At 33.9% G+C, this 25,143-nt stretch overlaps 1 protein-coding gene across 2 annotated transcripts in view; it reads right to left on the reverse strand.

Moving 5' to 3' along the window:
* Nucleotides 1-25,143, reverse strand: part of KLHL1 (kelch like family member 1) — a 542,636-nt gene that overhangs the window by 96,244 nt on the left and 421,249 nt on the right. For both annotated transcript variants that reach the window (XM_069066773.1, XM_069066772.1), the window contains one exon: nt 13,831-14,055. In XM_069066773.1, the coding sequence (XP_068922874.1) occupies nt 13,831-14,055 (225 nt within the window). The remainder of the gene's footprint in view (nt 1-13,830; nt 14,056-25,143) is intronic.

The following is a 25,143-nucleotide window of genomic DNA, read 5'->3' on the forward strand; positions in this document are numbered from 1 at the left end:
GAGAGAGAGAGAGAGAGAGAGAGAGAGAGAGAGAGAGAGAGAAAAGAAGAAGAAGAAGAAGAAGAAGAAGAAGAAGAAAGACTGAAACAGAGAGAAAGCATTTATTGCATGATTACTATGTGCTAGGTGCCATGCTAAATCTTAGGGATATAAATAAAGAGAAACAGCACCTATATCCAAGGAGATTGCATTCTAATGGGAGTAGACAGTACATAAAGGGGAGCTGCAGAGTGGAGGGGGATACCCCCATAGGAGCAAGGTTTTTGGCATGGAAGGGTAGGAAGAAAGAAGGAAACAAGCAATTATGAAGTGCCAGGCACTGTGCTAAGCTCTTTGCATATATCACATTTGATCCTCACATCAACCCTGGGAGGTAGGGGCAATCATTATCCCTATTTACAGTTGAAGAAATGGAGGTTATGTTATTTGCTCAGGATCACATAGGTAGAAAGTGTTGAGGCCGAATTTGAACTCAGGTCAGCCTGACTCCAGGCTCAGCAGTCTGTCATTTAGCTGCATCTGGATAGGGTGCTTACTTAGGAGAGTGAGGACTAGACAGAGAGTAAAGTGAGCATGGTTTGAATACCTCATGCAATAATAGTTCACATAGTCAGGGAATCCCCAATTATAAGACTGGGTTTCAGGGTGCAGGCACTTCCTTGGTAAGAAGGTTGTTAGTGGGAAGGTAGAGAAGCCTGGAAAGTACAGGGGAAAGCATAGATTTTCATTCCTTTTGAAACTTGATTCATGAACTTTTGAAATTTAGCTTGATACCTTTGACTGATCAATTAATTAATTCAATAGGGATGTCTATGCTTTGTTCACACCTCATTCATAGCTCTGACTGATTCAATTGATATTTTAGCCCTCTGTAGTGCACCTCCCATAAATAGCTAGTTACGAGAGCTTGGCCTGGAGTCATCAGGAAGACCTAGACCTTAGCAAAAATCCTGCCTTAGACTCTTACTAACTACACAACGCTGAGAAAGTCATTTAGTTTCTCTGTGCTTCACTTTGTTTAGCCGTAAAATGAGGATGGTGATAGCACCTATCTCACTGGGTTGTTTCGAGGATTAAATGAGATGATATTTGGACTGGCATATAGGAAGCACTTAATAAATGGCTGTTCTCTTTCCCTTCCCCACCCTATTCTTTTAGGCTGTTATAGGACTGGTCACTTAGTCAGTTGATTCATGAACAAGCATTTAGGAAGTGCTTACTATATCAGATGTTATGCAAATTTCTGGGATGATATAAAGAACAAAAACAATTCTTTCCATAAGAATCCCGGTGGCAATATGTAAATAAATAGATACATATTGAGTAACATAAAGAGTACATGAAAAGCCAGGGTTATAGGAAAAGACTTTTGTAATTGGTAGTGTTTGAGCTGATCTTTAAAGGAAAACAAGGATTGTAAGAGAGGAAGATAAAGAGGAAATGCATTCTAGGCATGTTGGACCACTAACTCAAAGGTGTGGAGGCAGGAGATAGAGTGCATGTGAACATAACAACAAATAAGTCAGTGGAACAGCAAGCACCCAGGAAGGCTACTAGGTCAGGTTCTTTAATCTGCTTTACTAAAGGAAAGCAACTTTAACGCAATAATTCAACAGACCAACAGACAAGGCTTCTAGCTGTCTGACCATTACATACACACATAGTTAGTTACTAGAGAGAGAAGCACCAGCATCTGGGTTTTCAAAGCTGAGGGTTCAATGGCTGCCCAGAGTGGCATCTGGGCAAATCACACAACTCTTCCCATAAATGAACCCCAAAGCAAAACCTCACCTCAGAATATATATATATATATATATATATGTGTGTGTGTGTGTGTGTGTGTGTGTGTGTGTGTGTGTGTATATATATATATATATATATATATATATATATACCCTTCTTCAGGGTCAGAGGACAGCACAACCTTCGTGACACACTGCCTAATTATATGGATGATCCAATGTGTAGGCAGGAGTTAGGTAAATTATAAGAAGATATAAAGGTAGAAAGGGGCAAGGTGATAAAAAATATTAATTTTTATAGACATAATTTGAATTTGGTGGTTATAGGGAGCCATTGGATTTTACCAAGTAATAAAGTGATATGAACAGAACTACCTACACTTTAGGAAAATTGCTTTAGCAAAAATATAGAGAAAAGTTTGGTGTTAGAAGAGGTCTGAGTCAGGAGAGCAGGTAAAAGGCTATTGTGCAGGCCCTGAACTAGGTGAGGTCTATGAGAGTGAGTAGAGGGGGCTATATATGAAAGATGCTATAAAGTTAGAAATGACAAACTTTGGCAACTGAATTGAAGAATAAGTGAAAGTGAGGAATTGAGAATCATGCTTTGACCTGAATAATTGGGAGGATGGTGGTATCCTCAAAAGTAACAGGAAAATATGGATGAGGAGCAGAGAGTGAGAGAAAGAAGTAATGAGTTATGTTTTAGATATGCTGAGGTCAAGATGTGTATGGAATATTCGGTAAGAAGTATTCAATTAGCAGTTGTTGATGCAAGACTGAAGCTCCTAAAATAAACTAGAGATTGAATTATATAGAATTGGTGAATCATCTGACAATTTAACCCATGGGAGCTGATGAGATCACCAACTGAGATAGGATAGTCATTATATAATTGGCTAATATTTTAGTTCAGTTGTGCATGTCTTAAACCTCAATCAATCAAGGAGCATTTAGGATCTACTATGTGCTAGCATTTAAGTTTAGTACTAGGGATACAAAAACACTTTTGAAGGAAACAACACAGATATCTGTTTGTCTATCTATCTGTCTGTTTGTCTGTCTAACTCGCTAATACATACAATATAAAAACAAAGCAATTTGGGGAAGGAGAGCACTAGCAATAGAGAGGATCGAGAAAAGCTTCATATAAGAAGACTGACTGGAACACATACTTGCAGGAAGTAAGGGATCCGATAAGGCAGAGGTGAAGAAGGAGGGAACTTTAGATGTGATATGTGGGGTGATGCAATGGATAGACTACTGAGCATGGAGTCAGGAAGACCCAGTTCAAATCCAGCTTCAGACACTTATTAGCAATGTGACCCTGGGCAAGTCACTTAACTCTGAGTTTCCTCATCTATATAGTGAACTGGAGAAGGAAATGGAAAACCACTGAAGTATCTTTGCCAAGATATCCCCAAAAGGGTCATGAAGAGTCAGACACTAGAGAAAGGAGGTGGGTAGAATGGGGGAAGAGAGTAGTGGAAAGCTATTGCTAGAAAGGCACAGTTTTTCTCTAGAGAGGGAATTATTTCTTAATAATTAGTTCCAGAAAATAATGTATCTTCACTAAACATGGTGGAGAACCTAGGACTTCTGCGATCTTTGGGGTGAATTGTAAATTTGAAAAAAATTACTAAATATAAGTAGTATTTTCTTGTTTGATTTTTACGACAGTGTTTCTGAGACCTTGGGAGATGTTGATACAAATGCACACATTCATCATTTCTTGTGTTTGTCTTTTTGTTGTTGTTGTTAAAGAAAAGAAATACAGTGAATCTACTAATGCATCATTTATGAGGGCAAGGAGAGTTCTTTTTCCTACTGCTTTACACAGTATTTTGCAATAGTAGGTGCTTAAATAAAGGTTACATGAATGAATAAAAATAGCATGTTTAAGCTCCTTGTATTATTATCACACTCTTACTGTATTTAGTTCAGGGAGACATAGAATTGCAGAGTGTGAATAGATTCCAAGTATCATCCCCTAACTCCCTTGTTTTAGAGACAGCTAATCTCAGAGGCCCAAAGAAAATTAGTGACTTACCAGAAGTCATGCAGCTGCTAGTAACAGACCCAGCACTAAAAATACTTCTAATTTTAAAAAAAAGGTTAATTTCTTTCTTTTAGTTAGAATGTTTTTGATACACCAATTTTGACATAACTTTGTAAGAGTGGATTATTATGCTTTGGTATATTAAATAATTTTAAAATTAAGTTGTACTAGCAATCATAAAGGATGGGTTCATAAACTAGGTTTTTATTCTCCTTGTTTGTGTTAAAAGGCTCAAGTGGTAGATATTTACTTCCACAAAAAATAGAATTTTCCCATGGCAGAACCATAGTAATAGTCATTTGTCAGGTTAATAAATCAAATGGTAAAATGTGTTTTAAAATTAGTTATATTTTGTGCTTTCATAATTTTTCTTAATAAAATCACAAAATGTTTTGTTTCTATCATTAGAAGATATAACACTATATCCTTTTACCATTATATAAGAATAAAAGCTTTATCTCATACCTATATTTAATATAAAATTTAATACTTCTATTAATTTTATGTATCATATATATTTAAATATTCTTCTAGTAAAATTAGAAACAGGTCTTTTCTCAACAAACCAGTGGTAGAAATACAGTGGGTTATGGATTCCTAGGGAATTGGGGGTAGGACATGAATTTATCACAGGGATCTATAGTCTAAAAATAAATATTAATTGAATAAATAGCATGATATATATCTATTATAGTTTTAAATGTATACACACACACCCATATATATATATATATATTCTGTGATGATAAGTAAAATACAAATTCACATAAAATGCTCATATATCCATAGGTAGTTTTTGTGTTAATGCATTTTTGTAATTGATGGATACAAATAGTACTGATACTCAAAAAAGCTGGGAGTAAGGGTCCTAGTGTTTTACAATAGGATTTTGATAGATATAGGAAAAGATGTTCTAACTGAACCAAGGGAAGATAATTTGATCTATGTTATATCTGAATTCATGGTGTAACAAGATAGGTAATAAAGAACATTTCTCTCTATTTGTAAATATTCATATATGTATATGTATATACACACACACACACACACACATATATATATATATAATAAAGAACCTTTCTCTCTATTTGTAAATATATATTATATTATAAACACACACACATATATATATATCTCCCAATTATTTTTATAGTAGGTGTTGTGCTACCATTGATTTAGTTGATAAAAATCAAAACAAAAAAAACCCTGTAACTTTATGGATACCTCTATCCCATTTCATTCAATTTTCTCTGATTCATGGACAGTTAGAAACATTTGCAATTTCTACTACTGATTTTCTGATTATCTGATTTTCTGGCAAGTGAAGGAGAGTACAGTACCCTGACAAGAAAGGTAAAGGAAGGTTTTCAGCCTTGCTTTGGTTTTCATATTTAGAAATTGGAGGGAGGCTTGAGACTTACCATTTCAGTTATATACAGAATAGCCCCATAACAGAAGCTAAACACTAAAAATGTTTCATTTGCCTCATTTTTCCTTCTATAAAAGAGGTTATTCATTCCTGTTTCCCCAAGGTTTCAACACTTCACATTTTCTTTGTCCATAGATATTGGTTGAATATTTTTTTAATCACTGAAACTCATATTCAAATAAGAATATTGAAATGCCTATAAAATTGTGCCTATTAACAATGCAAATTTATAGGCCAAGCACAATCATAACCATACTTCTCTTCAATAACATGTTCTATATATTTTTCTTATGAGACATACATTGAATGTTTTGAATAGATACTAGTTTATTTTGTCATTTGTTCAATCTCCCCCTCCACCTTTCTTTTCTTGTAGCTTTATATGTACTTTTCTATGGAGCAAGAAGACAAAAGGAAAAATCAGAAAAAGAATTTAAATAGGTTAATTTCTTTCATAGTCTAAGTTGCAAATGATTCACTAGATTTACTAGTTCAAAAGTTTGACATAGAATATTAGGTTGGTTTCTTTATAAATATATACTGTCTGCTGAATTGAATTAAATTGAATACAAGAAGGCAATATGAGGTACCTGTTTGAACATAGGGATTGAATTTCAAAATAATGAGGCTCTTATTGCGGATTTGATTCATATCAGGGATAAATTTCTTAATAATGTTCTCTGGTCTTCTTTGTTATTCCTTTTTTAGGACACTTCTTTTCTTCTCTTCAGCATCATAGAGTTGGGAGTATATAATAGCTACAGAAGCCAAGGCACATTTTAGCTATTCCTACCAAAAATAGCCAATCACAATAGGATACAAGTCCAAGAACTCATTGGAAAACTCATTAGTGTCTACTAGAATGAAACTAAGTTCCTAAGAAAATATAGGACATAAAATCAAAAAGAAATAGGAAAGAAAAAAAGAAAACTAATTTGTATTTATATATTTTAATTTATTGACCAGCAGTCAGTAACTGAGAATATGTACCTAAAGCTGTTTTGCATTTCTTTAGCTATATTTTCTGTTTAAATAACTTAATTAATCCAAAAATAAGTAAGTATACTTCCTATTGATTGAATACATGGTATACCTTAAACGTACTGTTGTGTGTATTACTATTTTTCAAGGATATAAATTCTGATTCATGTTTCTGTCATGTCGCTATTTAAATCGGTGGTTTCCAGTTAGGGACTGAATGTTCACCCTTGTGGGAACCATGATAACACAATAGGCCTGTGGTTTAACCCATTAGATACATGTCATCAACCAATTAAAAGAAAGTTAAATGTGTTTCATGACTCTCCTTTCCAAAACCATAACTGGGCTTATTATCGACACACCTATGCCATCACCTTAAACATTTCCCTAAACTGGCCTCCTCCCATGAATCAAGCATGGCTGCCACAAGAATGTCATAACCTAACCTGCTTGGATCCCTCTAGCAGCTTTACAGGAAAAATTCTCTCCTCCCAAAAATCATCTTCACATCTTGTACATTTGTCCCTTAGCTGCCACTGCATTCTGGGACAGTAGCCATTGAATAAGTGTTGTTCACATTTTTAGTTTTTAGGAGGGAAAAGGTGAGTAATGTAAGACGAATGGGCATGGACAGGTTCAAATTACATTATCTTCTTTTCTCCAAACTAATTTTTCTTCCAAACTGCCCTTTTATGTTGAAGACACCCCCATCTATAGTCAATGCTAAGGATAAAATGAAAAGAAAAAACAAAGCACACCTGTTGTTGAGGAGCTTATAGTTAATGAGGAGATAACAAACAAAGAAGTATGTGCAAACAAGATAAAAGATACAGGATAAGTTGGGAATAGTTTCAGAGGGAAGAAGGGAAAGACTAAGATTAAGAAGGTGGGTGATCTATAGTTTGGGGAAATGGCTGAACAAACCAGTATAGGAACATAAATATTACTGTACATAAAGGAATAATAAATCTGAGGAAATAAAAAACATGGGAAAATTTGTGGGAAGTGATACACAGTGGAATAAACTAAACTAGAAGAAGCATATATAACCCAATGATTATAATGATACGATACAAATGGAAAGATAGCTTAAAGGGAAACCAAATTTGGAATTGTTTTAAAAACAAATGAATAATAGCCTCAGATGAGTTAATGAAACTTAAACACCACCTTCCACCAGAAAAGTAATAGATTATGAGAAGAAAATGTTAAATATCTTCTAAAACATGGACAATATGTTGGCTAGTTTTAGAGTTTAATTCTGTGAGTTGGGTGATATATGCAGAAAGAAACAGCCTTAAGACAACAACAAAAAAAAGTATAACTAAAACATATTCTAAAAAATAAAATCAATAGAACATGAATTAATGCATTTTTGCTGGGGACCACTTAAAATATGTTATACCAGTTATACTGTGTTTAACAATTCATATTTTTATTCCTAGAAGTTAGGCTATGGGGACAGAAAGTTAACGAAACCACAGGCAACTCAGTCATTTCCTGTCACAAAAGCATCTCTGGTATTTTATAAACCAAATAAATCACTAATTGATTAGATTTTTTACTTTTCAGGTCCAAGTAGCTATATGTATGGAGCTTTAATGCATCCTTAAACAAGGTATTAATTAGGAATTGTGGAAAATGGAAGCTAATGTTTCCATATTCTGCAATAAATTTGCTAATGGTTATATTTTAGTAGAGAAAAACATACGGATCATGTTCCCATTTCATAGAAATAGATTTGTGTGGATGCTTCAATTTCAGAGTAAAGGTCTGTGGATGAATTTCTTATCATTCCATCTTGCATAATTTGTGAAATAAATGTGCTTTCAGTTCAATTTAATTCAGTGACTCCATAATCATTCTTTATCATTGACATAGTATTTTTTATCGGAAATCTCAGGGAACTTATATGGCCATTATTCTCACATAATTAGTCCTCATAGCATTAATGTGGGTAGTAATGGGAAAGATAATGTTACTTCCATCCTTAGACCCAAAAGAATGAGAGTGAGTTTAAGGAATTCATCTAAATCAGCAACAGAACCTAAATTAACAGATTATTTATGCAAAATCTACTGGATTAAAATGCTTTAGTTTATTAATGAAAACCAGGTCAAATTTTCTATTTATTTCTTCCTTTATATCATATTATAAAGATACAAAAATAATTTTATCAGTAACTCTGGACAGAGAATCTGATTCCTTTTGCCAAAATATATAAATTAAATTAGAATATGGAGATTATGAGTAACACATACTTTTTTTATTTTATGTAACAAGTAAATCACTCATAATTCATAAGACTACTGAATAAGTTGATACATATTTTCTTCTTTACTTTTGGTACATATTTCCCTGTTATTTATAGCTGGAACCAAAAAAGTAAACCATTTTAAATATTGTTTTTAAAATAATGAGTCCTTTCAAATAAAGCCCTACTTGATCTTCAAAGATGAAAGTTGTTTCATCTGTAAAATGAGAGGGAATAAAATTAAGCTCCATAGATCTCTGTAAAGTCATCTCTTGAAATGACCATAATTAAAGTCCTTTCAAATCATAATGTAGTTTATATTAAAATAACAGTAATCCAATCATGGTGGTTGCATAAAAATGATAATAATTTTTTTAACTAACTACACAAAATATGGTCCATTACTACTCTGAATTTAATTCAACAAATAATTATTACACACCAACTATGTATTATGAGGTCTCAGATCAGTCACTGCCAGTGTTCACATAATTAACATTTGGCACATTCTGGTTGATTGGTTGGGTAAAGTGGAAGTTCTCCCTTTGAATTTAGTCAATACATATGAATAGTTCTAATAATCAGAGATTGAGGGGAGCAGACTTCTTTTAGGGCAAATTAACCCTTGTTTAAAAACTTCACCATCCAATTGGTATAGGATGTGGTTTCAGAGGTGTCTTTCTATTAGGAACTTCAATTCAAAATATCTTCCTTGAATTGAAGAACCAGGAATGTTGAATGCATGGTCTTGCCTCATTCTTGGTTAAAAGGTGTTGAGGAACATCTCTGGATCTTAGCTGTTTGGATCAGGGGCCACTTTGCTGGACCAGGGGCTATTTCCTATGGAAGGTAAGTTCATGTAGTCCTAGATCTCAGATCTCTTCTTTCTGACATTGATTGGAGGTATAATATGTACACTTTCAGTAGTAACATAAATCAATAATCAAGAACCACAATGTATAAAAGTCTCAGATTGCACAACAGATTGAATTTAAGGGTGATATAACCTAATTCAGTCCCAAAATTCATAAGTGAGTTGAATGCAACAGATCTGGATGGCATCATGATGGCCTATGAAAATGATAACAAAGATCTCAAAAGGATCTTTTTTGTTTACCTGGTTGTCAAAGACTTCTGGTGACAGTGATGAGTGAGAAGATATGATAGGAGGATGAACAACCTCGACTTCTGCATAGTAAACCATCAGTCACATTGCTACAGTAAGATAGAAATAGTTAACATTGTCTATCTTTGGAGCAGCTACGTGGTTCAGTGAATAGAGCACTGGCCATGGAGTCAGGAGGACCTGAGTTCAAATCTGGCCTCTGACATTTAACACAAAAACTAGCCATATGGCCTTGGGCAAGTCACTTAACCCCAAGTGAACTGCCTTCCCCCCTCCAAAAAGACCAAAATAAATAACTATCCTTAAATAAAAGAAAAAAGGTGGACAGAATGAGTTGGGGAAAATATTCACTATAAGATATTCTAGAAACAAGTCTTGCTTAAATTTTATTCTGTTTGATTATATATGTATTCATTTATATAATATATATGCTTGTGTGTATATGCATATATGTGTGTGTGTATATATGTTATTAAAGTTATTGAAGCATTTCCACTTAGTTGGAACATTATAAAATTGTACAGCAAAAGAAATATGTACAAACAAAGGAATTTCAAAAGGATTCCAGCTATCTCCGCAACTAATTCTCAAATCTACATTTAGGTAGTGTGAATAGAGTGAATAGAGGATTGAGAATCAAGAAAACCTAAATTTAAATCTAACCTCAGACACTTACTAGGTATATGATCCTGGACAAGTCACTTAACCTCTTTCTGCCTCAGTTTGCTCAGTTTAAAATGGGGATCATAGACCTACTTTCATTGTGTTGCTATGAGGATCAACTGAAAGGATACCTATATATAACACTTAGCACACTTCCTGGCACATAGCAGGAACACAGTTTATTCCCTTACCTTTCTTTCTCTCCATAACATAAATGTGAGACTGTTTTAATAGAAAATCAGAATAAGAATTAATTGATCATTAAAGCTGATAATTCTGCATCTTTAAAACATATATTATTGAAATATAATCCAATGTCAAATTTACACATCATTTTTAAACAAAGTTCAGATTTAGAAATGAAAAGGTCTAAATGGTACTTTAACCTCAGGTTAAACAAAATTATCTAATTAAAACTGTATCTAATATATTTTTAGCACAAGGCTGCTTCAGGAAACAGAAGGAATGATTACAGATATCATGATAAGGTAAATTATGATAATTTCCACTAAAATTAGATTTTTGCAGGGTGTAATAGAAGGGGCATTCTAAAACAATATAAGCCTCATGTCTTAGAATTTGCTTTAAAACTTACCACCTTGGAAATGATTACCAAAGAACTAATATCGTTTAAAAGATCATGAAATCAAAGATTAGAGTTGGAAGATTCTTGAGGGGGCTATCTTTTCCAAAGATTTTATTTTAAAGATGAGAAAATGAAAAATGACCAAACACAGGTCAGGATCTTGCAAGTTCAAGTCAGAAATGCAGCAATCAAACTTGTCCTGGATCGAGCTACTTTAACTTCACTGAAAATATGTAAGTGTCTTGAAATCCCTGAAGAACATAATACTCAGTTTTTACAAGAGTAAGAACCTAGAGAATACAAATAAGGACAGAACAAGCCCCAAATATTTTATCTGGCACTGCATAGGCATGGCCCTGATGTAAAGTGCAAATTCAAGATGTAAAACTGGAAGAAAAAGTAAGAAAAAAAGAAATATACCCACATACACATATGTGTATGCATACGGGTGTATTGTGCATATATACACATGTACCTATACTATACACACGCGCATATATACACATGTATGCATATCTATATACATGTGTGTATATATGTATAGGGGTGTGTGTGTGTATGACAATGATATCCAAGATAATATTTCACAAGAAGAGAATGACTTTTAAATATCTTCAAGGAAAACTTCAGTTAAAAAGACAGTTTGGCAATGTTTGCTTAGATTTCCTTGAGGTTATGAGGCTGGGGAGAAAGACAGACAGACACAGACATGCGGAGACAGAAAGAGAGCCAGGCAGAGAGGTAGAGAAAGAATGATTATGCATGAAATCAGAAAAATAGAGGAAAGAAATGGAAGACAAATGAAAGCTGAGGAAGATAGATTTGGAGAGAGAATTAACAGCTTAGCACAAGAGGCATAAAATTTTACCCTTAAAAATTAGATGAACTATTTAGAAGTTAATGGCTCCATGAGATAACAAGAAAAACTAAAACAAATAGAAAAGCCTGAAAAAATAGAAGAAAATACAAGATATCTCTTATAAAAATAGAACTGGAAAACTAATTTAAAAGAGGTAATTTAAGAAACATGTGACTAGCAGAAACCTATTACCAAATAAAAAGATCCTTGACATTATATTTCAAGAAATTGGCAATAATACTGCCCAGATCTCTTAGAACCAGAATGACAAAATAAAAATAGAAACAATTTATCATTTACTTCCTTAAAGAAATCCTAAAGTGAAAACCTTCAGCCAAAATCCAAACCTTCCAGGTCAAAGCAAACAATATTACTTATAGCCAGAAAGAATCAAATTACTAAGTAGTTGCAGTCAGGATCATACAGAGTTTAAGGGAGATATAAAACTTTTAACATGATGGAATATACTATACATGTGTATATATGTCTATATATACATATGTGTATGTACATATGCACATGTCAGCATATGTTTATGTGTATATGGGTAGACAGGAGGTGACTGGCACATTCATCATTAATAAAATTAGAAACTAAATAATTGTCCTCTGACACCTCAGTACTTGTGGAATATAGGAAGAAATGTAAATGGCCATAAATAATACAAAAGTGAGATGAGTAGATGAACCAGATATAACAACAAAATATTGATATATAGTATCAATACAGTAAGAAAGTTCTATAAATCTGAAAGCCTTTTGGACTTTTTTGTTCCCTAACCCTAACGTCCATTTTTGAAAATATTTTTCACTGCTCTTCTCACATGCTTTGAATGACCAAGTATCGATGTTATACATATTGACTTGATAGGAAGATTTTGCCTACGTTTTCCATTCATTTCATAAGATATATCCACATATATTCAAGTCTTATTCATGGAAGTCCTTTGATTTTGCTATGAATATTGAGATGAACAAAAATCTCATGAGATATTTCTTATTGCATGTCAATATAATGGGCCAATCACTCCCCTTTAATTACAGCACTGCATGTGGAATCAAGAAGAAACCTAGTTTTAAATTGTCTCAGACACTTAGTCACCATATAATCTTGGTCAAGTCATTTAGCAAATCTGTGTCTCAGTTTCCTAGTCTGTAAAATGAGGGGATTGAATTTGATGGACTTAAGTCCCTTTGAGCTTTGAGTTTATGATGGTGATTGTGATGATGACAAAAGGATACTTTAAGTCACTTTTTTTTCTGTTTAGCTCCAACTTCGTTTTATTTACAATAAAACTAATGATATTGACATAGATTAGTTCTTTTATTACTGTACTAACTCTATGGTGAGTGGACAAGGATTTCATGTTTAGAGTAACAACATTTAAAATAAAACTTAAACTTAAAATTTGGAGATTCTTCTCATCTTTTCTTTTTGCCACTCTGCCACCATCACCACAGGTATAGCACTTGAGGACCATTTTTTTTTCTTTCATTTTGTTTGTTTTATGGTTTGCCATGTCCAAAGAATCAGTCTCTCAGTGGCCATACTACAGGTGCTGAGACATTGCACATTTAGTTTATTTTAAAACTCAAAGAATTTTGAAGTAATTCAATAAAAATGACTAAATTATTTGTCATAGATATCTGACTTAGAAAGGACTAAAATTTTGCAATTTAACTTGATTCCTCCTAAATTTTCTCCTTACACATCAGCGAGGGACAGCATCCTCTCAGATAAATTTCCTCTGGCAGTCTAAGAATCACACTTTTTCTTAAGTTTAATAATATGTTACTTTTATTGTGATCTAGAGTTAATAAACATAATTTGGACTTTAAAGAAATGCAGGACTGTTAAAAGGGCTTTAGTTCAAACTTCTGCTGGTTTTCATTCTACATCTTGATTGGAAAAGTAAATGGAGGAAATGGTAGTGTCAACAAAATATATAACCACCAGACTTACTATTAAATCAATTTTAGCTATAAATCAAGATTTGCTTCAGAGAAAACAAAATTCAGATTCTTAACCTCCAAGTAATTGACAAGATATGGTCATTGCACATTTCAACATTCATTTGACATTACAAAACAAAGCAAAAGTAAAATACAACATTTTTAAGGTTTGATATCCTTACCTAAACCATGCCTGTGTGTTGACATTGGAGGTAAAACAGTCCAAGTCTTGGTTTTGGGATTGTAACACTCAACTGTGTTCAAGGTCTTTAAGCCATCCCGACCACCAATAACAAACAGCTTTTCATCAATGACAGCCACACCAAACTGTAACCTTCTGCCATTCATCACTCCTGCCTGGATCCATAAATTTGTTCTGAGGTCATATTTCTCAATAGTTGTAGCACCTGATAAAGCATACAATAAGATGATCACCATTACCACTGGCTATGAAACTGTTGCATTATACTTACTACAAAAATTGGAACAAGAATTATATCTACCACAGTCAGTCTCTCTTTAAACAAAAATAAAAGAAATAACAAGGTTACTAAAATTTATTTTCCTGGCATTCCCTTAAGGCTTGCTGGGTAATGGGTATGTTTACCTGTCAAATTGACATGATTGGTAAGTTTAATAGTCTTAACAGCCAAGGTGTCAGAATCTTGATTGGATTGGCAAAATACTATTCATGGTCCAGTTATTTTGGCTGTTTTTATATCCCAATCAGAACTACAACTTGCTAATTAATTTAGAATAGAGATATGTCTGAGTTAGGAAAAGCTTTCTAAAATAACACTTTAGGATTAAATTTTATTGAAATATATTATGCTTCAAGAATTTCTAATTAAAGATACTAATGTTAAAATATACTTCAGAAAGTTTGACTTTCACCACAACAAAATGAATTATACGTTGCCTTTTAATTTTTATACTAAACTTCAACTTTCAAGTGGCCTTTCTATTCAGTTGGAAGATATTTTAACAATTTAATAACATTTTAAATTTGAACATTTTATTTTATTATGTAACTGATGCATAGACTATAAACAGAGATGGAAATTAATTTCTTGCTAATGATAACATCTCTAAATTAAGGAACGTATATGATTAGGGATATAATATATGTTAAAAGATACAGAGTATGTTAATCTCAAAGAATGGTTAATAGTGATAAAAATAAGTTAACCCAGTGCTTAAGCTTTTATAAAGTAAATTCTATTAATCATATTGTTTTTCTTTGGTGTTGTTGTTGTTTTCTTTTTGGAGGGCAGGGCAATTGGGGTTAAGTGACTTGCCCAAGGTCACACAGCTAGTAAGTGTTAAGTATCTGAGTTCGGATTTGAACTCAGGTCCTCCTGACTCCAGGGCCAGTGCTCTATTCACTGAGCCACCTAGCCTCCCCTATTAATTACATTATATAGAAAAATGCTTACTTAAAACATACTAGTGAATATTTATATGATTGACAATTACTTAACTCACCACTGATAAACAGTGATTAGCTGGAACAAAGTAATTTCAGCATTTTACTTCAGTGTTCAAATTTATATCTGGTATTATTTCATCCCAATAATGAAAAATCCCTCTCAAGAGAATCAGCACCCCAGTATTTCTTCAAGAAAACTTTGACTATTTTTAATATTTAAAAAGTTTGCAATTCTATGGAAAGCAATAATTTTAATATTCATTTTTCTCTTAAATTGGGATACTGATAAACACAGACATGTACACACAAACACCAAACAATATGTTATCAGTAGCTTTGGTTTAATTGAACTAAAAGTATAAATAAATAATATTCAATTCTATTTAAGTGTACCTGAGCTGTAATAACATAGAAATCCAGCTGGGTATATTAAGTCCCTTGCTAGTTTTCAGACACTATAAAAAATATGAACTAATTTCCACATTCAATTAACTGAAGTATTTTTTTTAGCAGATCTGAATTTAAAATTGAAAGTTGCATAAATGAATTAATCTTCTGATTATACATAACAATAAGGAAACACAATGTTCTTTATATATAATTATCTGAGGAGAGTGCATATTAGTATGGCATAACACGAATATAATTATTTTCAGTAAAAGGTTATCTTACGTAGTATTCTATAAAACTAAAGTCTTCATGTATAGAAGTAGAATATTTTCCATATTGGATCTGTTCTAAGGTAAACTAGTTTATTAAACAGAAAAAATATCATAATTAATTCAGACTTTGTCTAAATTTTCAGTCAAATTTTAATACCATCCAGGAATAATTTGGAATTATACTTAAATTTTCATTTCCTAATTATATGTACCATCACTCCTTATTCCTTTTATTTATTATATTGCTCTGTCCCTGACATCCTATGGATAGATTTCTCCTCTAGGTTATAATGAAAAGACAAGACCTTGATGATTACCCTGTCAAAGGAAAGATGGAAGGAAGGGACCTAGAACAGAATGAGGTTTTGTTAGTCCGTAAAGTGGCCTTGGACCTTGCAGTTCAACAATGAGTTGAAGTTAGATTGGTAGTTAAGGTTATATTGCTCAATATCCTACTTAACATATAACCTTTTTAATAATGTCTATAATCAGTGGTTATTTACTTTTTAGTTGGACATTCTTCTGGTGACGAAGAATGTTTTGGTGTTGAAAATAGGCATTCTGGTTATTTAGAAATTGTTGTCAAGTTATAGGCATAAAGATTGATTGGATATGAGATTTCCCTGGTATAGGGAACTCCCAGGTAAGTTAAGGACCCTCTCCAATGCAGTCAACACCTTTCCTGCAATAGTCTCAGGGCACTGTCTTGGGTACTGATGTTAAGTAATTGTCTTAAGCAAAAACTGCCTGTATATATTAAATGTATCACTTGACTCCCAGTCAAGTTATTCTCTTACTAAATGACTGCTTTATATGTGTGTGTACGCATATATGTATTTGTAAATACATATTCACATATTATATACATTTGTGAGAGGTAACATGGCATAGTGAAGATAGAACAGACCCAGCCTTGGGGTCAGGAAGACAGTCATACAAACCCTGCCTCTAGTCTATGCCTAAGATAGGTTACTTACTCTCTCAGTTTCCCTAGACAATTCTCTAAGACAATATATCTCAAAGTAGTTGCCAATGTGCATTTCTTGATCAAATTTCCTCACTGGAAAATGATACCATGCTGTTAATTAGTAAACAAGATTTTATTAAGTGCTTACTATATGCAAACGCTGTGCTATGGAAACAAAGAAAGACAAAAATAGTTCCTATTCTTAAGGAACCCATGGTCTAATGGGTAAAACAAAATGTAACATGCAAAAACCCCCAATAAATACACATAAATATATGAGATATATTCACATATTGAATATCTGTTTGTTCAGTAATTTTGAGTTACACCTAACTCTTCATGATCTCATCTGGGGTTTTCTTGGTAAAGCTACTTAAGTACTTTTGCCATTTTGTTTTCTCCACCTCATTTTACAGATGAAGAAACTGAGGTTTAGTGATTTGCCCAGAGGCAGAAAACTTGTAAGAGCCTGAGGCCAGATTTGACCATGAGTCTTCCTGACTCCAGGTCCAGCACTCCATCCACTGTCACCTAAATCTGTATCTATATTTTATTTATCATTTATCTCTCTATCTTTAAGGCAGAACTTCAATACTGATCTTCCTGACTATCAGATTGGTTCTGTATTAGCAATCACATGCTACCCCTCATATTTGTACATAAACATAAATGCATATATGTGTACGTGGTCTGTGTGTATGTATATACAAACATATATACACACATACACACAAATATGGTAGATTAAAGGTAATCTTGGAGTGATTACCATACAAAAAAGCACTCGTGTAATGCTCACTATAACCTCCCTATAGACTATACCCTAGGCTACTCATCTTTTTTATCTTTATTTGTAGCTCTAAATAAAATATGCTTTAGACAACAAAATTTTGATAATAATAAATTATGAGCATATCAATTAATCAGGTGAGTAGATAAATGAATAAGCCCTTATTATGCACTTACCATAAGTCAAGTACTACATGAAAGATATGTGAAAGATACATTTTTTTCTGTCTAATATTTCTCTTATTTTTCTACAAATTTGGTCATTTCCCATTCACCTTATCTTATGACTTGGTTTCATTATCTAATGGCAGCAAACTTTTCACTCCTAAAAAATACTTTCCATGTGTAAAATGCCATTTGCTAGTAATATAGATTTTTAGTGAAATGACTAATTGAATGACTGCTTGCCTGGATGACTAACTGAATGAATGAATGTAGTACTGAAAAAAATATAATTCCTCAGACAAAATACTCACTACTATTTAGCATGTACTATGTGGATCAATGGAGATGAAGATTTATTATACATGTATGGGCTTGTTCCCATGTCCCGCCCTCCCCCATATCTAACTGTGAGTAAAATTATACCTATATTTACCTTTATCTATAAAATTCTATTAGCTACTCAACTAGCTCCTACTCAGAACCTCAAAGTTACAAGGGACTTAGAGAATGCCCACTCTAGTATTCCTCCCACTATACCAAGATTTATTCCCAAGAGGAATATACATGAATGCTAGAAAACTAAGCTGACTTTACAAGAAGAATGCTACCTATTGGTGAAAATAGGAGATAAAACAGAAGAAAATGATTGTTGAGAGTAGGAGAAAAGAAAAGAATACAATATACAGACCCTAGGATCAAAGCTCTTAAGATAAATGTAGTCCCTACAGCACCTTCTCATTTGAGACCTCAGTAAATATATTTCAGGCTTCAGCACTCTGAGTCAGTACCAATTCATGAGCCCCCATAAAAGTAATATATTTACTAGTCAAATGGAGAAAATAATGGTTGAAATTTAAAAAAAAGTAATCAAATTGCATAGGAATAAAAATGTCAAGAAAATATCTTGCCTGAACCCCTGTGCAAATATTAAGTATATTTCCCACATCAATAGTGGAAGATAGAAAAGATGTAAAGAAGATATATGACCAGGGGAAAAAACATGGAAATCATATATACAGAGAGAGCATATGACATAGAATTCTATGCTCCAGGGTTCCTCAGGAAACTGTCTGGTCTTGTAGCCAAAGAAACTCATAACTGATACAATATGGCTGCTGGTTTCCTCTGTTGATGTCATCATACTATTCTACGTTGTGTTCTAATGGCAATCACACATCTCCTTTCCACTGAGCACATTATCATTGCCATGAAAGTTGGCTCTTTGTACAAAGCTAGGCACAAATGGATAGAGGGTTTATAGCTGCAATCAGGAAGACCTAATTTCAGATACTCACCCTCACTAATTCTGCAACCTTGGACAAGTTACTTGACTTTTTTTTTTTCAGTCTCACCTCATCTGTAAATATGGATAATAATAGCACCTACCTCACAGGATCATTACAAGGATCAAATGATATAACATGGAACATGCTTTGCAAACCTTAAAATTAACATAAATAGTGAGTAAGAGTGCTGGCCCCAGAGTCAGGAGACCTGGGATCGGTTCCGGCCTCAGATACTCGGCACCCACACAAAAATAACTGTCCATGTAACCTTGAGCAAGTTACTTAACCCCGATTGCTTTAAAAGAAAAAAAATTCACACAAAAAGTAGATATTACTATATTCTCAAGTATTACATTTCTATTCTCCCGGGGCATGTCATTTTCTCTACTGGTCTTCCCTCCTGGGTTTTGTAGTCACTATTACCAATTTCTAGGTTTCATCTCATTAGGTCCCTAGTTGATATCTCAGTTTCTATTAGCTCTCATACAGTAATGAGAAAATTTCTCCCTGAAAAGGGTAGGTCCTTATCCAAAGCCAAGGTATAACTAAGTATCATAAAACCGTATGATCTTCTCTGTTCATAGTTTTGCTTGTGTCATCATAGTTTTAAGGGCTCTGTCTCAGGTACTCATTATTGTACATTTGATCACTTCTGAGTGTTCCACTGTTCCAAGTTTTTCATTCTCCTCCCTTTTCTTTTCTTTTTCTTCATCCAATCACCTTGTTATCCTAAGTCAAATGTATGTCATACTCAAATCTGACATAAGTCTTGTTTAGGATGCATGTACTATGTTTGGTCATTCCTTCCTCATCAATTTCATGATTTCTACTCTTGTTATTTCAAATTATTCTTTAATTCCTTCTTGTAAAAGAAGGCTGTGTTTTCCATCTTAACCTAGTCAATCTCATTTTTAATATTCCCCTTTTGCTTACTATATTATACACTTTTCACTTTATTTTCATAAATAATATTACTTCTTGGGGCAGTTAGATGGCACAGTGAATAGAGCACTGGCCCTGGAGTCAGGAGGACCTGAGTTCAAATCCAGCCTCAGACACTTGGCACACTTACTAGTTGTGAGATTTTGGGCAAGTCACTTAAGCCCAATTGCCCTCCAAAAAGCAAAAAAAAATACTTCTTTACTTTAATCAATCTTTTGTCTCATGATATGGTTATTGTCTACTAGTAAAAAATGAAACTCTCCCATGCTTCTTTATCCATTGTAGTTTGTGTTCATGTTCTCTTACAGATACCCTAATCAATTAATTAATGAAATCAACACACATTTATTAAGTAACTACTAGGTTTCCAGGCAGTTCTAGGAAGTAGGAATTTAATTATAAATTATTTGGGAAAAGTATTTACTGTGAGTATATACAGAGCATATATGAAAATACTGTCTATTTATTCTTCCAATGTATACTCTTGCTAATAGGATTTCTACTTCAGTATAAATCTTTAAATGGCAGTAAAGTGTCTTAATGACTTTTTCCAGTAACTTGGTGCAGTGCCACCATATATAGACATGTGTTAAATGCTTTTTGATTGTGAATGATGGTAATGGTGATCAACAATAACTCTGAGCTGAAAAATTCCCAAGCATCATAGATAATGAGTCTACAAATACAAAGTAAGCCAAAGCATGAAGTTATATCTTTTGCCACTGAGGCTTAACTATCCTTTTGGGGGAAATTAAATAATAAAGAGAGCCAAAGGATTGTTGCCAGGGAGTTTTATTTTCCACATCTCTAATAAATGTTCCTAGAACAAAAATTCTAATTTAATGACAATTTCCTATATAAATATAGTCCCATCGTATAATAAATTATAATCCCCTAATGAATAAGAGTTGCCAGGAAATAAATGAACATTTCCTGATTTGATTTTTACTAAAAATACTTCAGCATCAGATATACTTTGTTCAGTACTTATTTGAGATCTCGACTTTATTTGAGGCCTGCAGGCACTTTGAGAAATGAGTGGAAAAGATGCCCAACTCTATAGTAGTTTCTCCATGTATTATTGAATGCTTGCCTGAAATCCTGGTCAGTAATGCCTTATCATAGTTGTAATGACTTACAAGAATGTCCTAATGCCCTCATGTATATTATGTACACTAGGAAGTCTTTGTACCTTTGGGCACAGACAGCTAGAGCCACAAAGCAATATCAACAGAAGGCCCCAGGTGATCCTTATATCCATGTTGACTTATTTCAAAAGGATGTTTGAAATTAGCCTCACTTCAGGCACTGAATGTGTAGTTTTCCTAACCTCTCTCTAAGTCTTTTTTCTTTCTACTCTCTCTGCTGGCCTGTACTGAGCTAGCAATTTAAATCAGCTCTAGGAAGTTTGTCTTTCCTTGCCAATATCCTGACATATACTCAGTGGGAGTATGATCAAGCCTGTGCACACAACCCCTAACTCATACATCCTCACACTGTCTCTCGGTCCCCTGTAGGGCTGTATGTGAGAGTCTTATTGTAGAAAAGAACTGCATTTATAGGGGCGGGCAGGTAGCACAGTGAGTAAGAGCACCGGCCCCAGAGTCGGGATAACCTGGGATCGAATCTGGGCTCAGATACTTAGCACCACACCCAGAAATAACTGGCCGTGTAAACTTGAGCAAGTTACTTAACCCCAATTGCTTTAAAAAAAAAACTACATTTATTAACATTTTGTGCACATTCATATGAACATGATCAAACAGAATTTATTAAGTACCCATCAGCACACGATACTGTGCTAGGAACTTTACCAAAATGTATTTATTTAATATTCATGGTGTATTCATGATGTGCTAGGTTCTATACAGAAAGTATCTATATACTCCAACTGCTAAAGGCCAAAATTCAGTTATTAGTTTTTTGAGTTGAAAGTGGAAAGAATTTGATTTCTTTTCCCCTCATTTTTCATCTTTTTTTTTCTTTTAACCATTATAATGAGTGATCTTGCTTGGTGATCCCCTGGGCACTCTGCCTATTTCTAATGAACACAAAGCTCATGCTAAGTAGATAAAAGGAAGGAAGAGGGGAATCTCAGTTCTCCTGAAGATTAAGTCCTATTTTCTCTCACTATTTCACAAGAATAATAGCAGCTTTGCATCAAAGGAGATTAACATGGGTCATCGTGTATTTCCAATAACAGGTAGGTATCAATCCAGTTTTAAAATACTCTTAGCAAAGGGGTGCAATGATGTCCCTTAGATTCTCCCCACAAAATATTTTTTCCTAATGTCTAAATATCTTTAAAGCAAAATATGCAGCATAGGGTTCTTTTGTGTCTCCCCAAATCCTACAGATATAAGATTCCTGAGGTTTAGTCTAAAACCAGGATTTTAGACTAAAAAAGAAATGGTAGAGGAAAAATACCTATGTATTAATAAACATGGACAGTTATCTGTGCATAGGCATTTTCCAACTACCAATCTAACTACCCTAAAGAGTAGCTGCAAAGTAGAAAAAACTTGCTGTTGAGACACCCCAGAGTTGACAGCAGCCAAAATCCAAGAAAAGAGAAAACAGAAGAACCCATTCCTTCAAAACAAAATGCATACTGATATAAAATGTCCAGGCAAGAAGCAAATTTAAATAGAGGTCCTATTACCAAGGAACATAATTTATAATTATCATTATTGCAAAATAACAAATGTTTGGAATAAGATTCTAAATTGATATGCCTTATTTGAAATAAATAGAATAAGTCTTTGCTTGTGGTAATATTCTATGCCTATGTTGGTTATTAGGACCCTGATAAAATCAATCAATGAACATTTACCAATTTTCTACTATGTGCCAGGCACTGTGCTAAATGCTAGGGATTCCAAAAGAGGCCAAATTACTCATTTTCCTCTATACACACCTGCTCTGAAACTCCAGGAAAGATTTTCTTTTTTCCTTTCATTTTGAAAAACAATTTGCTAGGGCTACAGCTGGCACAATTTTATTTAAGGTTTTGAAAGTTGTATCTGTGACTTGGTGCAAACTCATGACCTTGATCTGGTATTCTACAAAGTTACACACCAGGCACAAAGAAAATGTGCTGAAGTGGAACCAAACGGAGCAAAGTAGGTTACTGAGTCAGATATTAAGGAGGACAGATCTATAAAGGGCAGAAATAATGGATCAGCTTCTTGTTATGAAACAGCTTTTCTATTTTTCCCAGAGAAAGACCTATAGCTTAAATAAAGCATCTCTTTATCCTCATCTAATTCCAATACATACTGACTTCTCTGATGTAAAAATGAACATTAGTCATTCTACTCCACATCTTGTAGCACTGTGGGTTCCACAGTTTTGTGGTTTGTACTAGACATTCATATGAAAAAGAAGCGAGCAATTCCAACACAGAGGTATTTTTTTCTTTTCCAATTTTGCTTTTTCACTTTAGAATCCAAAGACTGTGCCTAACTAATGTATCTTCAAGGTGCTTTCACTGATTCTATCATCATAGGCCTCACTGAAAAGTAGGAGCTGAAACTGAAAGAGATGGGTAAGAAAAGCCATCTTGACCTGATTTTTACCTGCTTGACTTAGAGCTGACAAACTGGGCTAATTAGAACTATTGCACCCACAGTTCTTGTTACTCCAAGCCCACGGCTAGTTGAATTTGTCATTTTTTTTCTTCCTTTGGTGGGGCATGGGGACTTTAACAAAATAGTACTGATTACAAAATCTTTAAAGTATAGGGAAGGGAATCTCTCTGAAAAATGAACAAAAAATTTAGTTAAGAATAAGACTTTCAGGGGCAGCTAGGTGGTGCAGTGAACAGAACACTGGCCCCAGAGTCAGGAGGACCTGAGTTCAAATATGACCTCAGACACTTGACACACTTACTAACCGTGTGACTTTGGGCAAGTCATTTAACCCCAATTGCCCTCCAAAAAGCAAAAAAAAGAATAAGAATTTCATTTTTCTCTTTCTCCTCTTTTCTCTTGTTCTGTGATTATTGCCAATCATATATTTATGATGAATACTATAAATTAAGACATAATAGCTATATATATATATATATATATATATACTGCTTTTATGTTTTATAAAACTCTTTACATACATTATCTCATTTGATCTTAGCCAGTCAAGCAACAGGACGCCTACTTTGTTGCTTTGTTTTGTTTTTGTTTTTTGGAGGGAGGAGAGCAGGGCAATTAGGGTTAAATGACTTGCCCAAGGTCACATGGCTAGTAGGTGTTAAGTATCTGAGGCTGAATTTGAACTCAGGTCCTCCTGACTCCAGGGCGGGTGCTCTATTCACTCTGCTACCTAACAGTCCCAAGACACCTACTTTGTACCAAGCATTGGTCTAAGCCTGGGGATTAAAAGAGAGACAAAAACAGTCAGTCCCAACTCTCAAGAACATCATCACCTTTGATCCTTACAACAACCTGTCAATGTAAATGCAGTTATTATCCTCAGTTTACATAGGTGGAAATAAAATTCTAAGAGGTAAAGTACTTGCTTAGGGTCACACATCTAGTAAGTGCCTAAGGAAAGATTTTACCTCAGGGAGTCCTGAATATTAGCATAGAATTTTCAAGATATCCTGAGTAAACATATATTCATAAAGCAGTGGGAAAAGCCCTTTTTCTAGGGTGAAAAGACCTGGGTTCCAAAAGTTTTTGTGATTTTAGGTAAACTATTTAAACTCCTCAGGTTAGTTTCCTCATCTGTAAAATAAAGAGGATGGCCCAGGTGATCTAAGAAGGTCCCTACTAAACGAAACTTATTAGGTGCTAGTTACGAAATGATTGCTGAACATCATCTAGAAGAGAAAACAGACAGTGCATTAAGCTATCTTTGTTCTACTCTGGATGTAGTAATAAATCTCCACTTCAGTTTCATTCCCTGGAATCCATCTAACAATAATAAACTTTTATGACATTCAAATTTCTTAAACCCTTGCTATGTGTCAGACATTGAACTAAGCACTGAAAATACAAATGCAACAGGAAGATAGCACTTGCCTTCATGGAGTTTACATTCTAATGCTTCATCCTCTTCCAAAACATATTATTCATAGGTAATTGGGATTAGGTATATCCAAAAATTTTTGAACTCAAAGTTATTTTATAACTAGAAGATCAGATAGTCCAATATTTTCATTTTATACCTGAAGAAACTAAAATTTAGAGTGGTGTTTTTCAAGCTATCGCATAACTCATCAAAACTAGGGTTTGTATTCAAATCTGCTAGTCATT

This window comes from Petaurus breviceps, unplaced genomic scaffold (assembly GCF_028583685.1).
Source record: "Petaurus breviceps papuanus isolate PSGF00001 unplaced genomic scaffold, PetGlider_PUasm1.0 90730, whole genome shotgun sequence".
Taxonomy (NCBI): domain Eukaryota; kingdom Metazoa; phylum Chordata; class Mammalia; order Diprotodontia; family Petauridae; genus Petaurus; species Petaurus breviceps.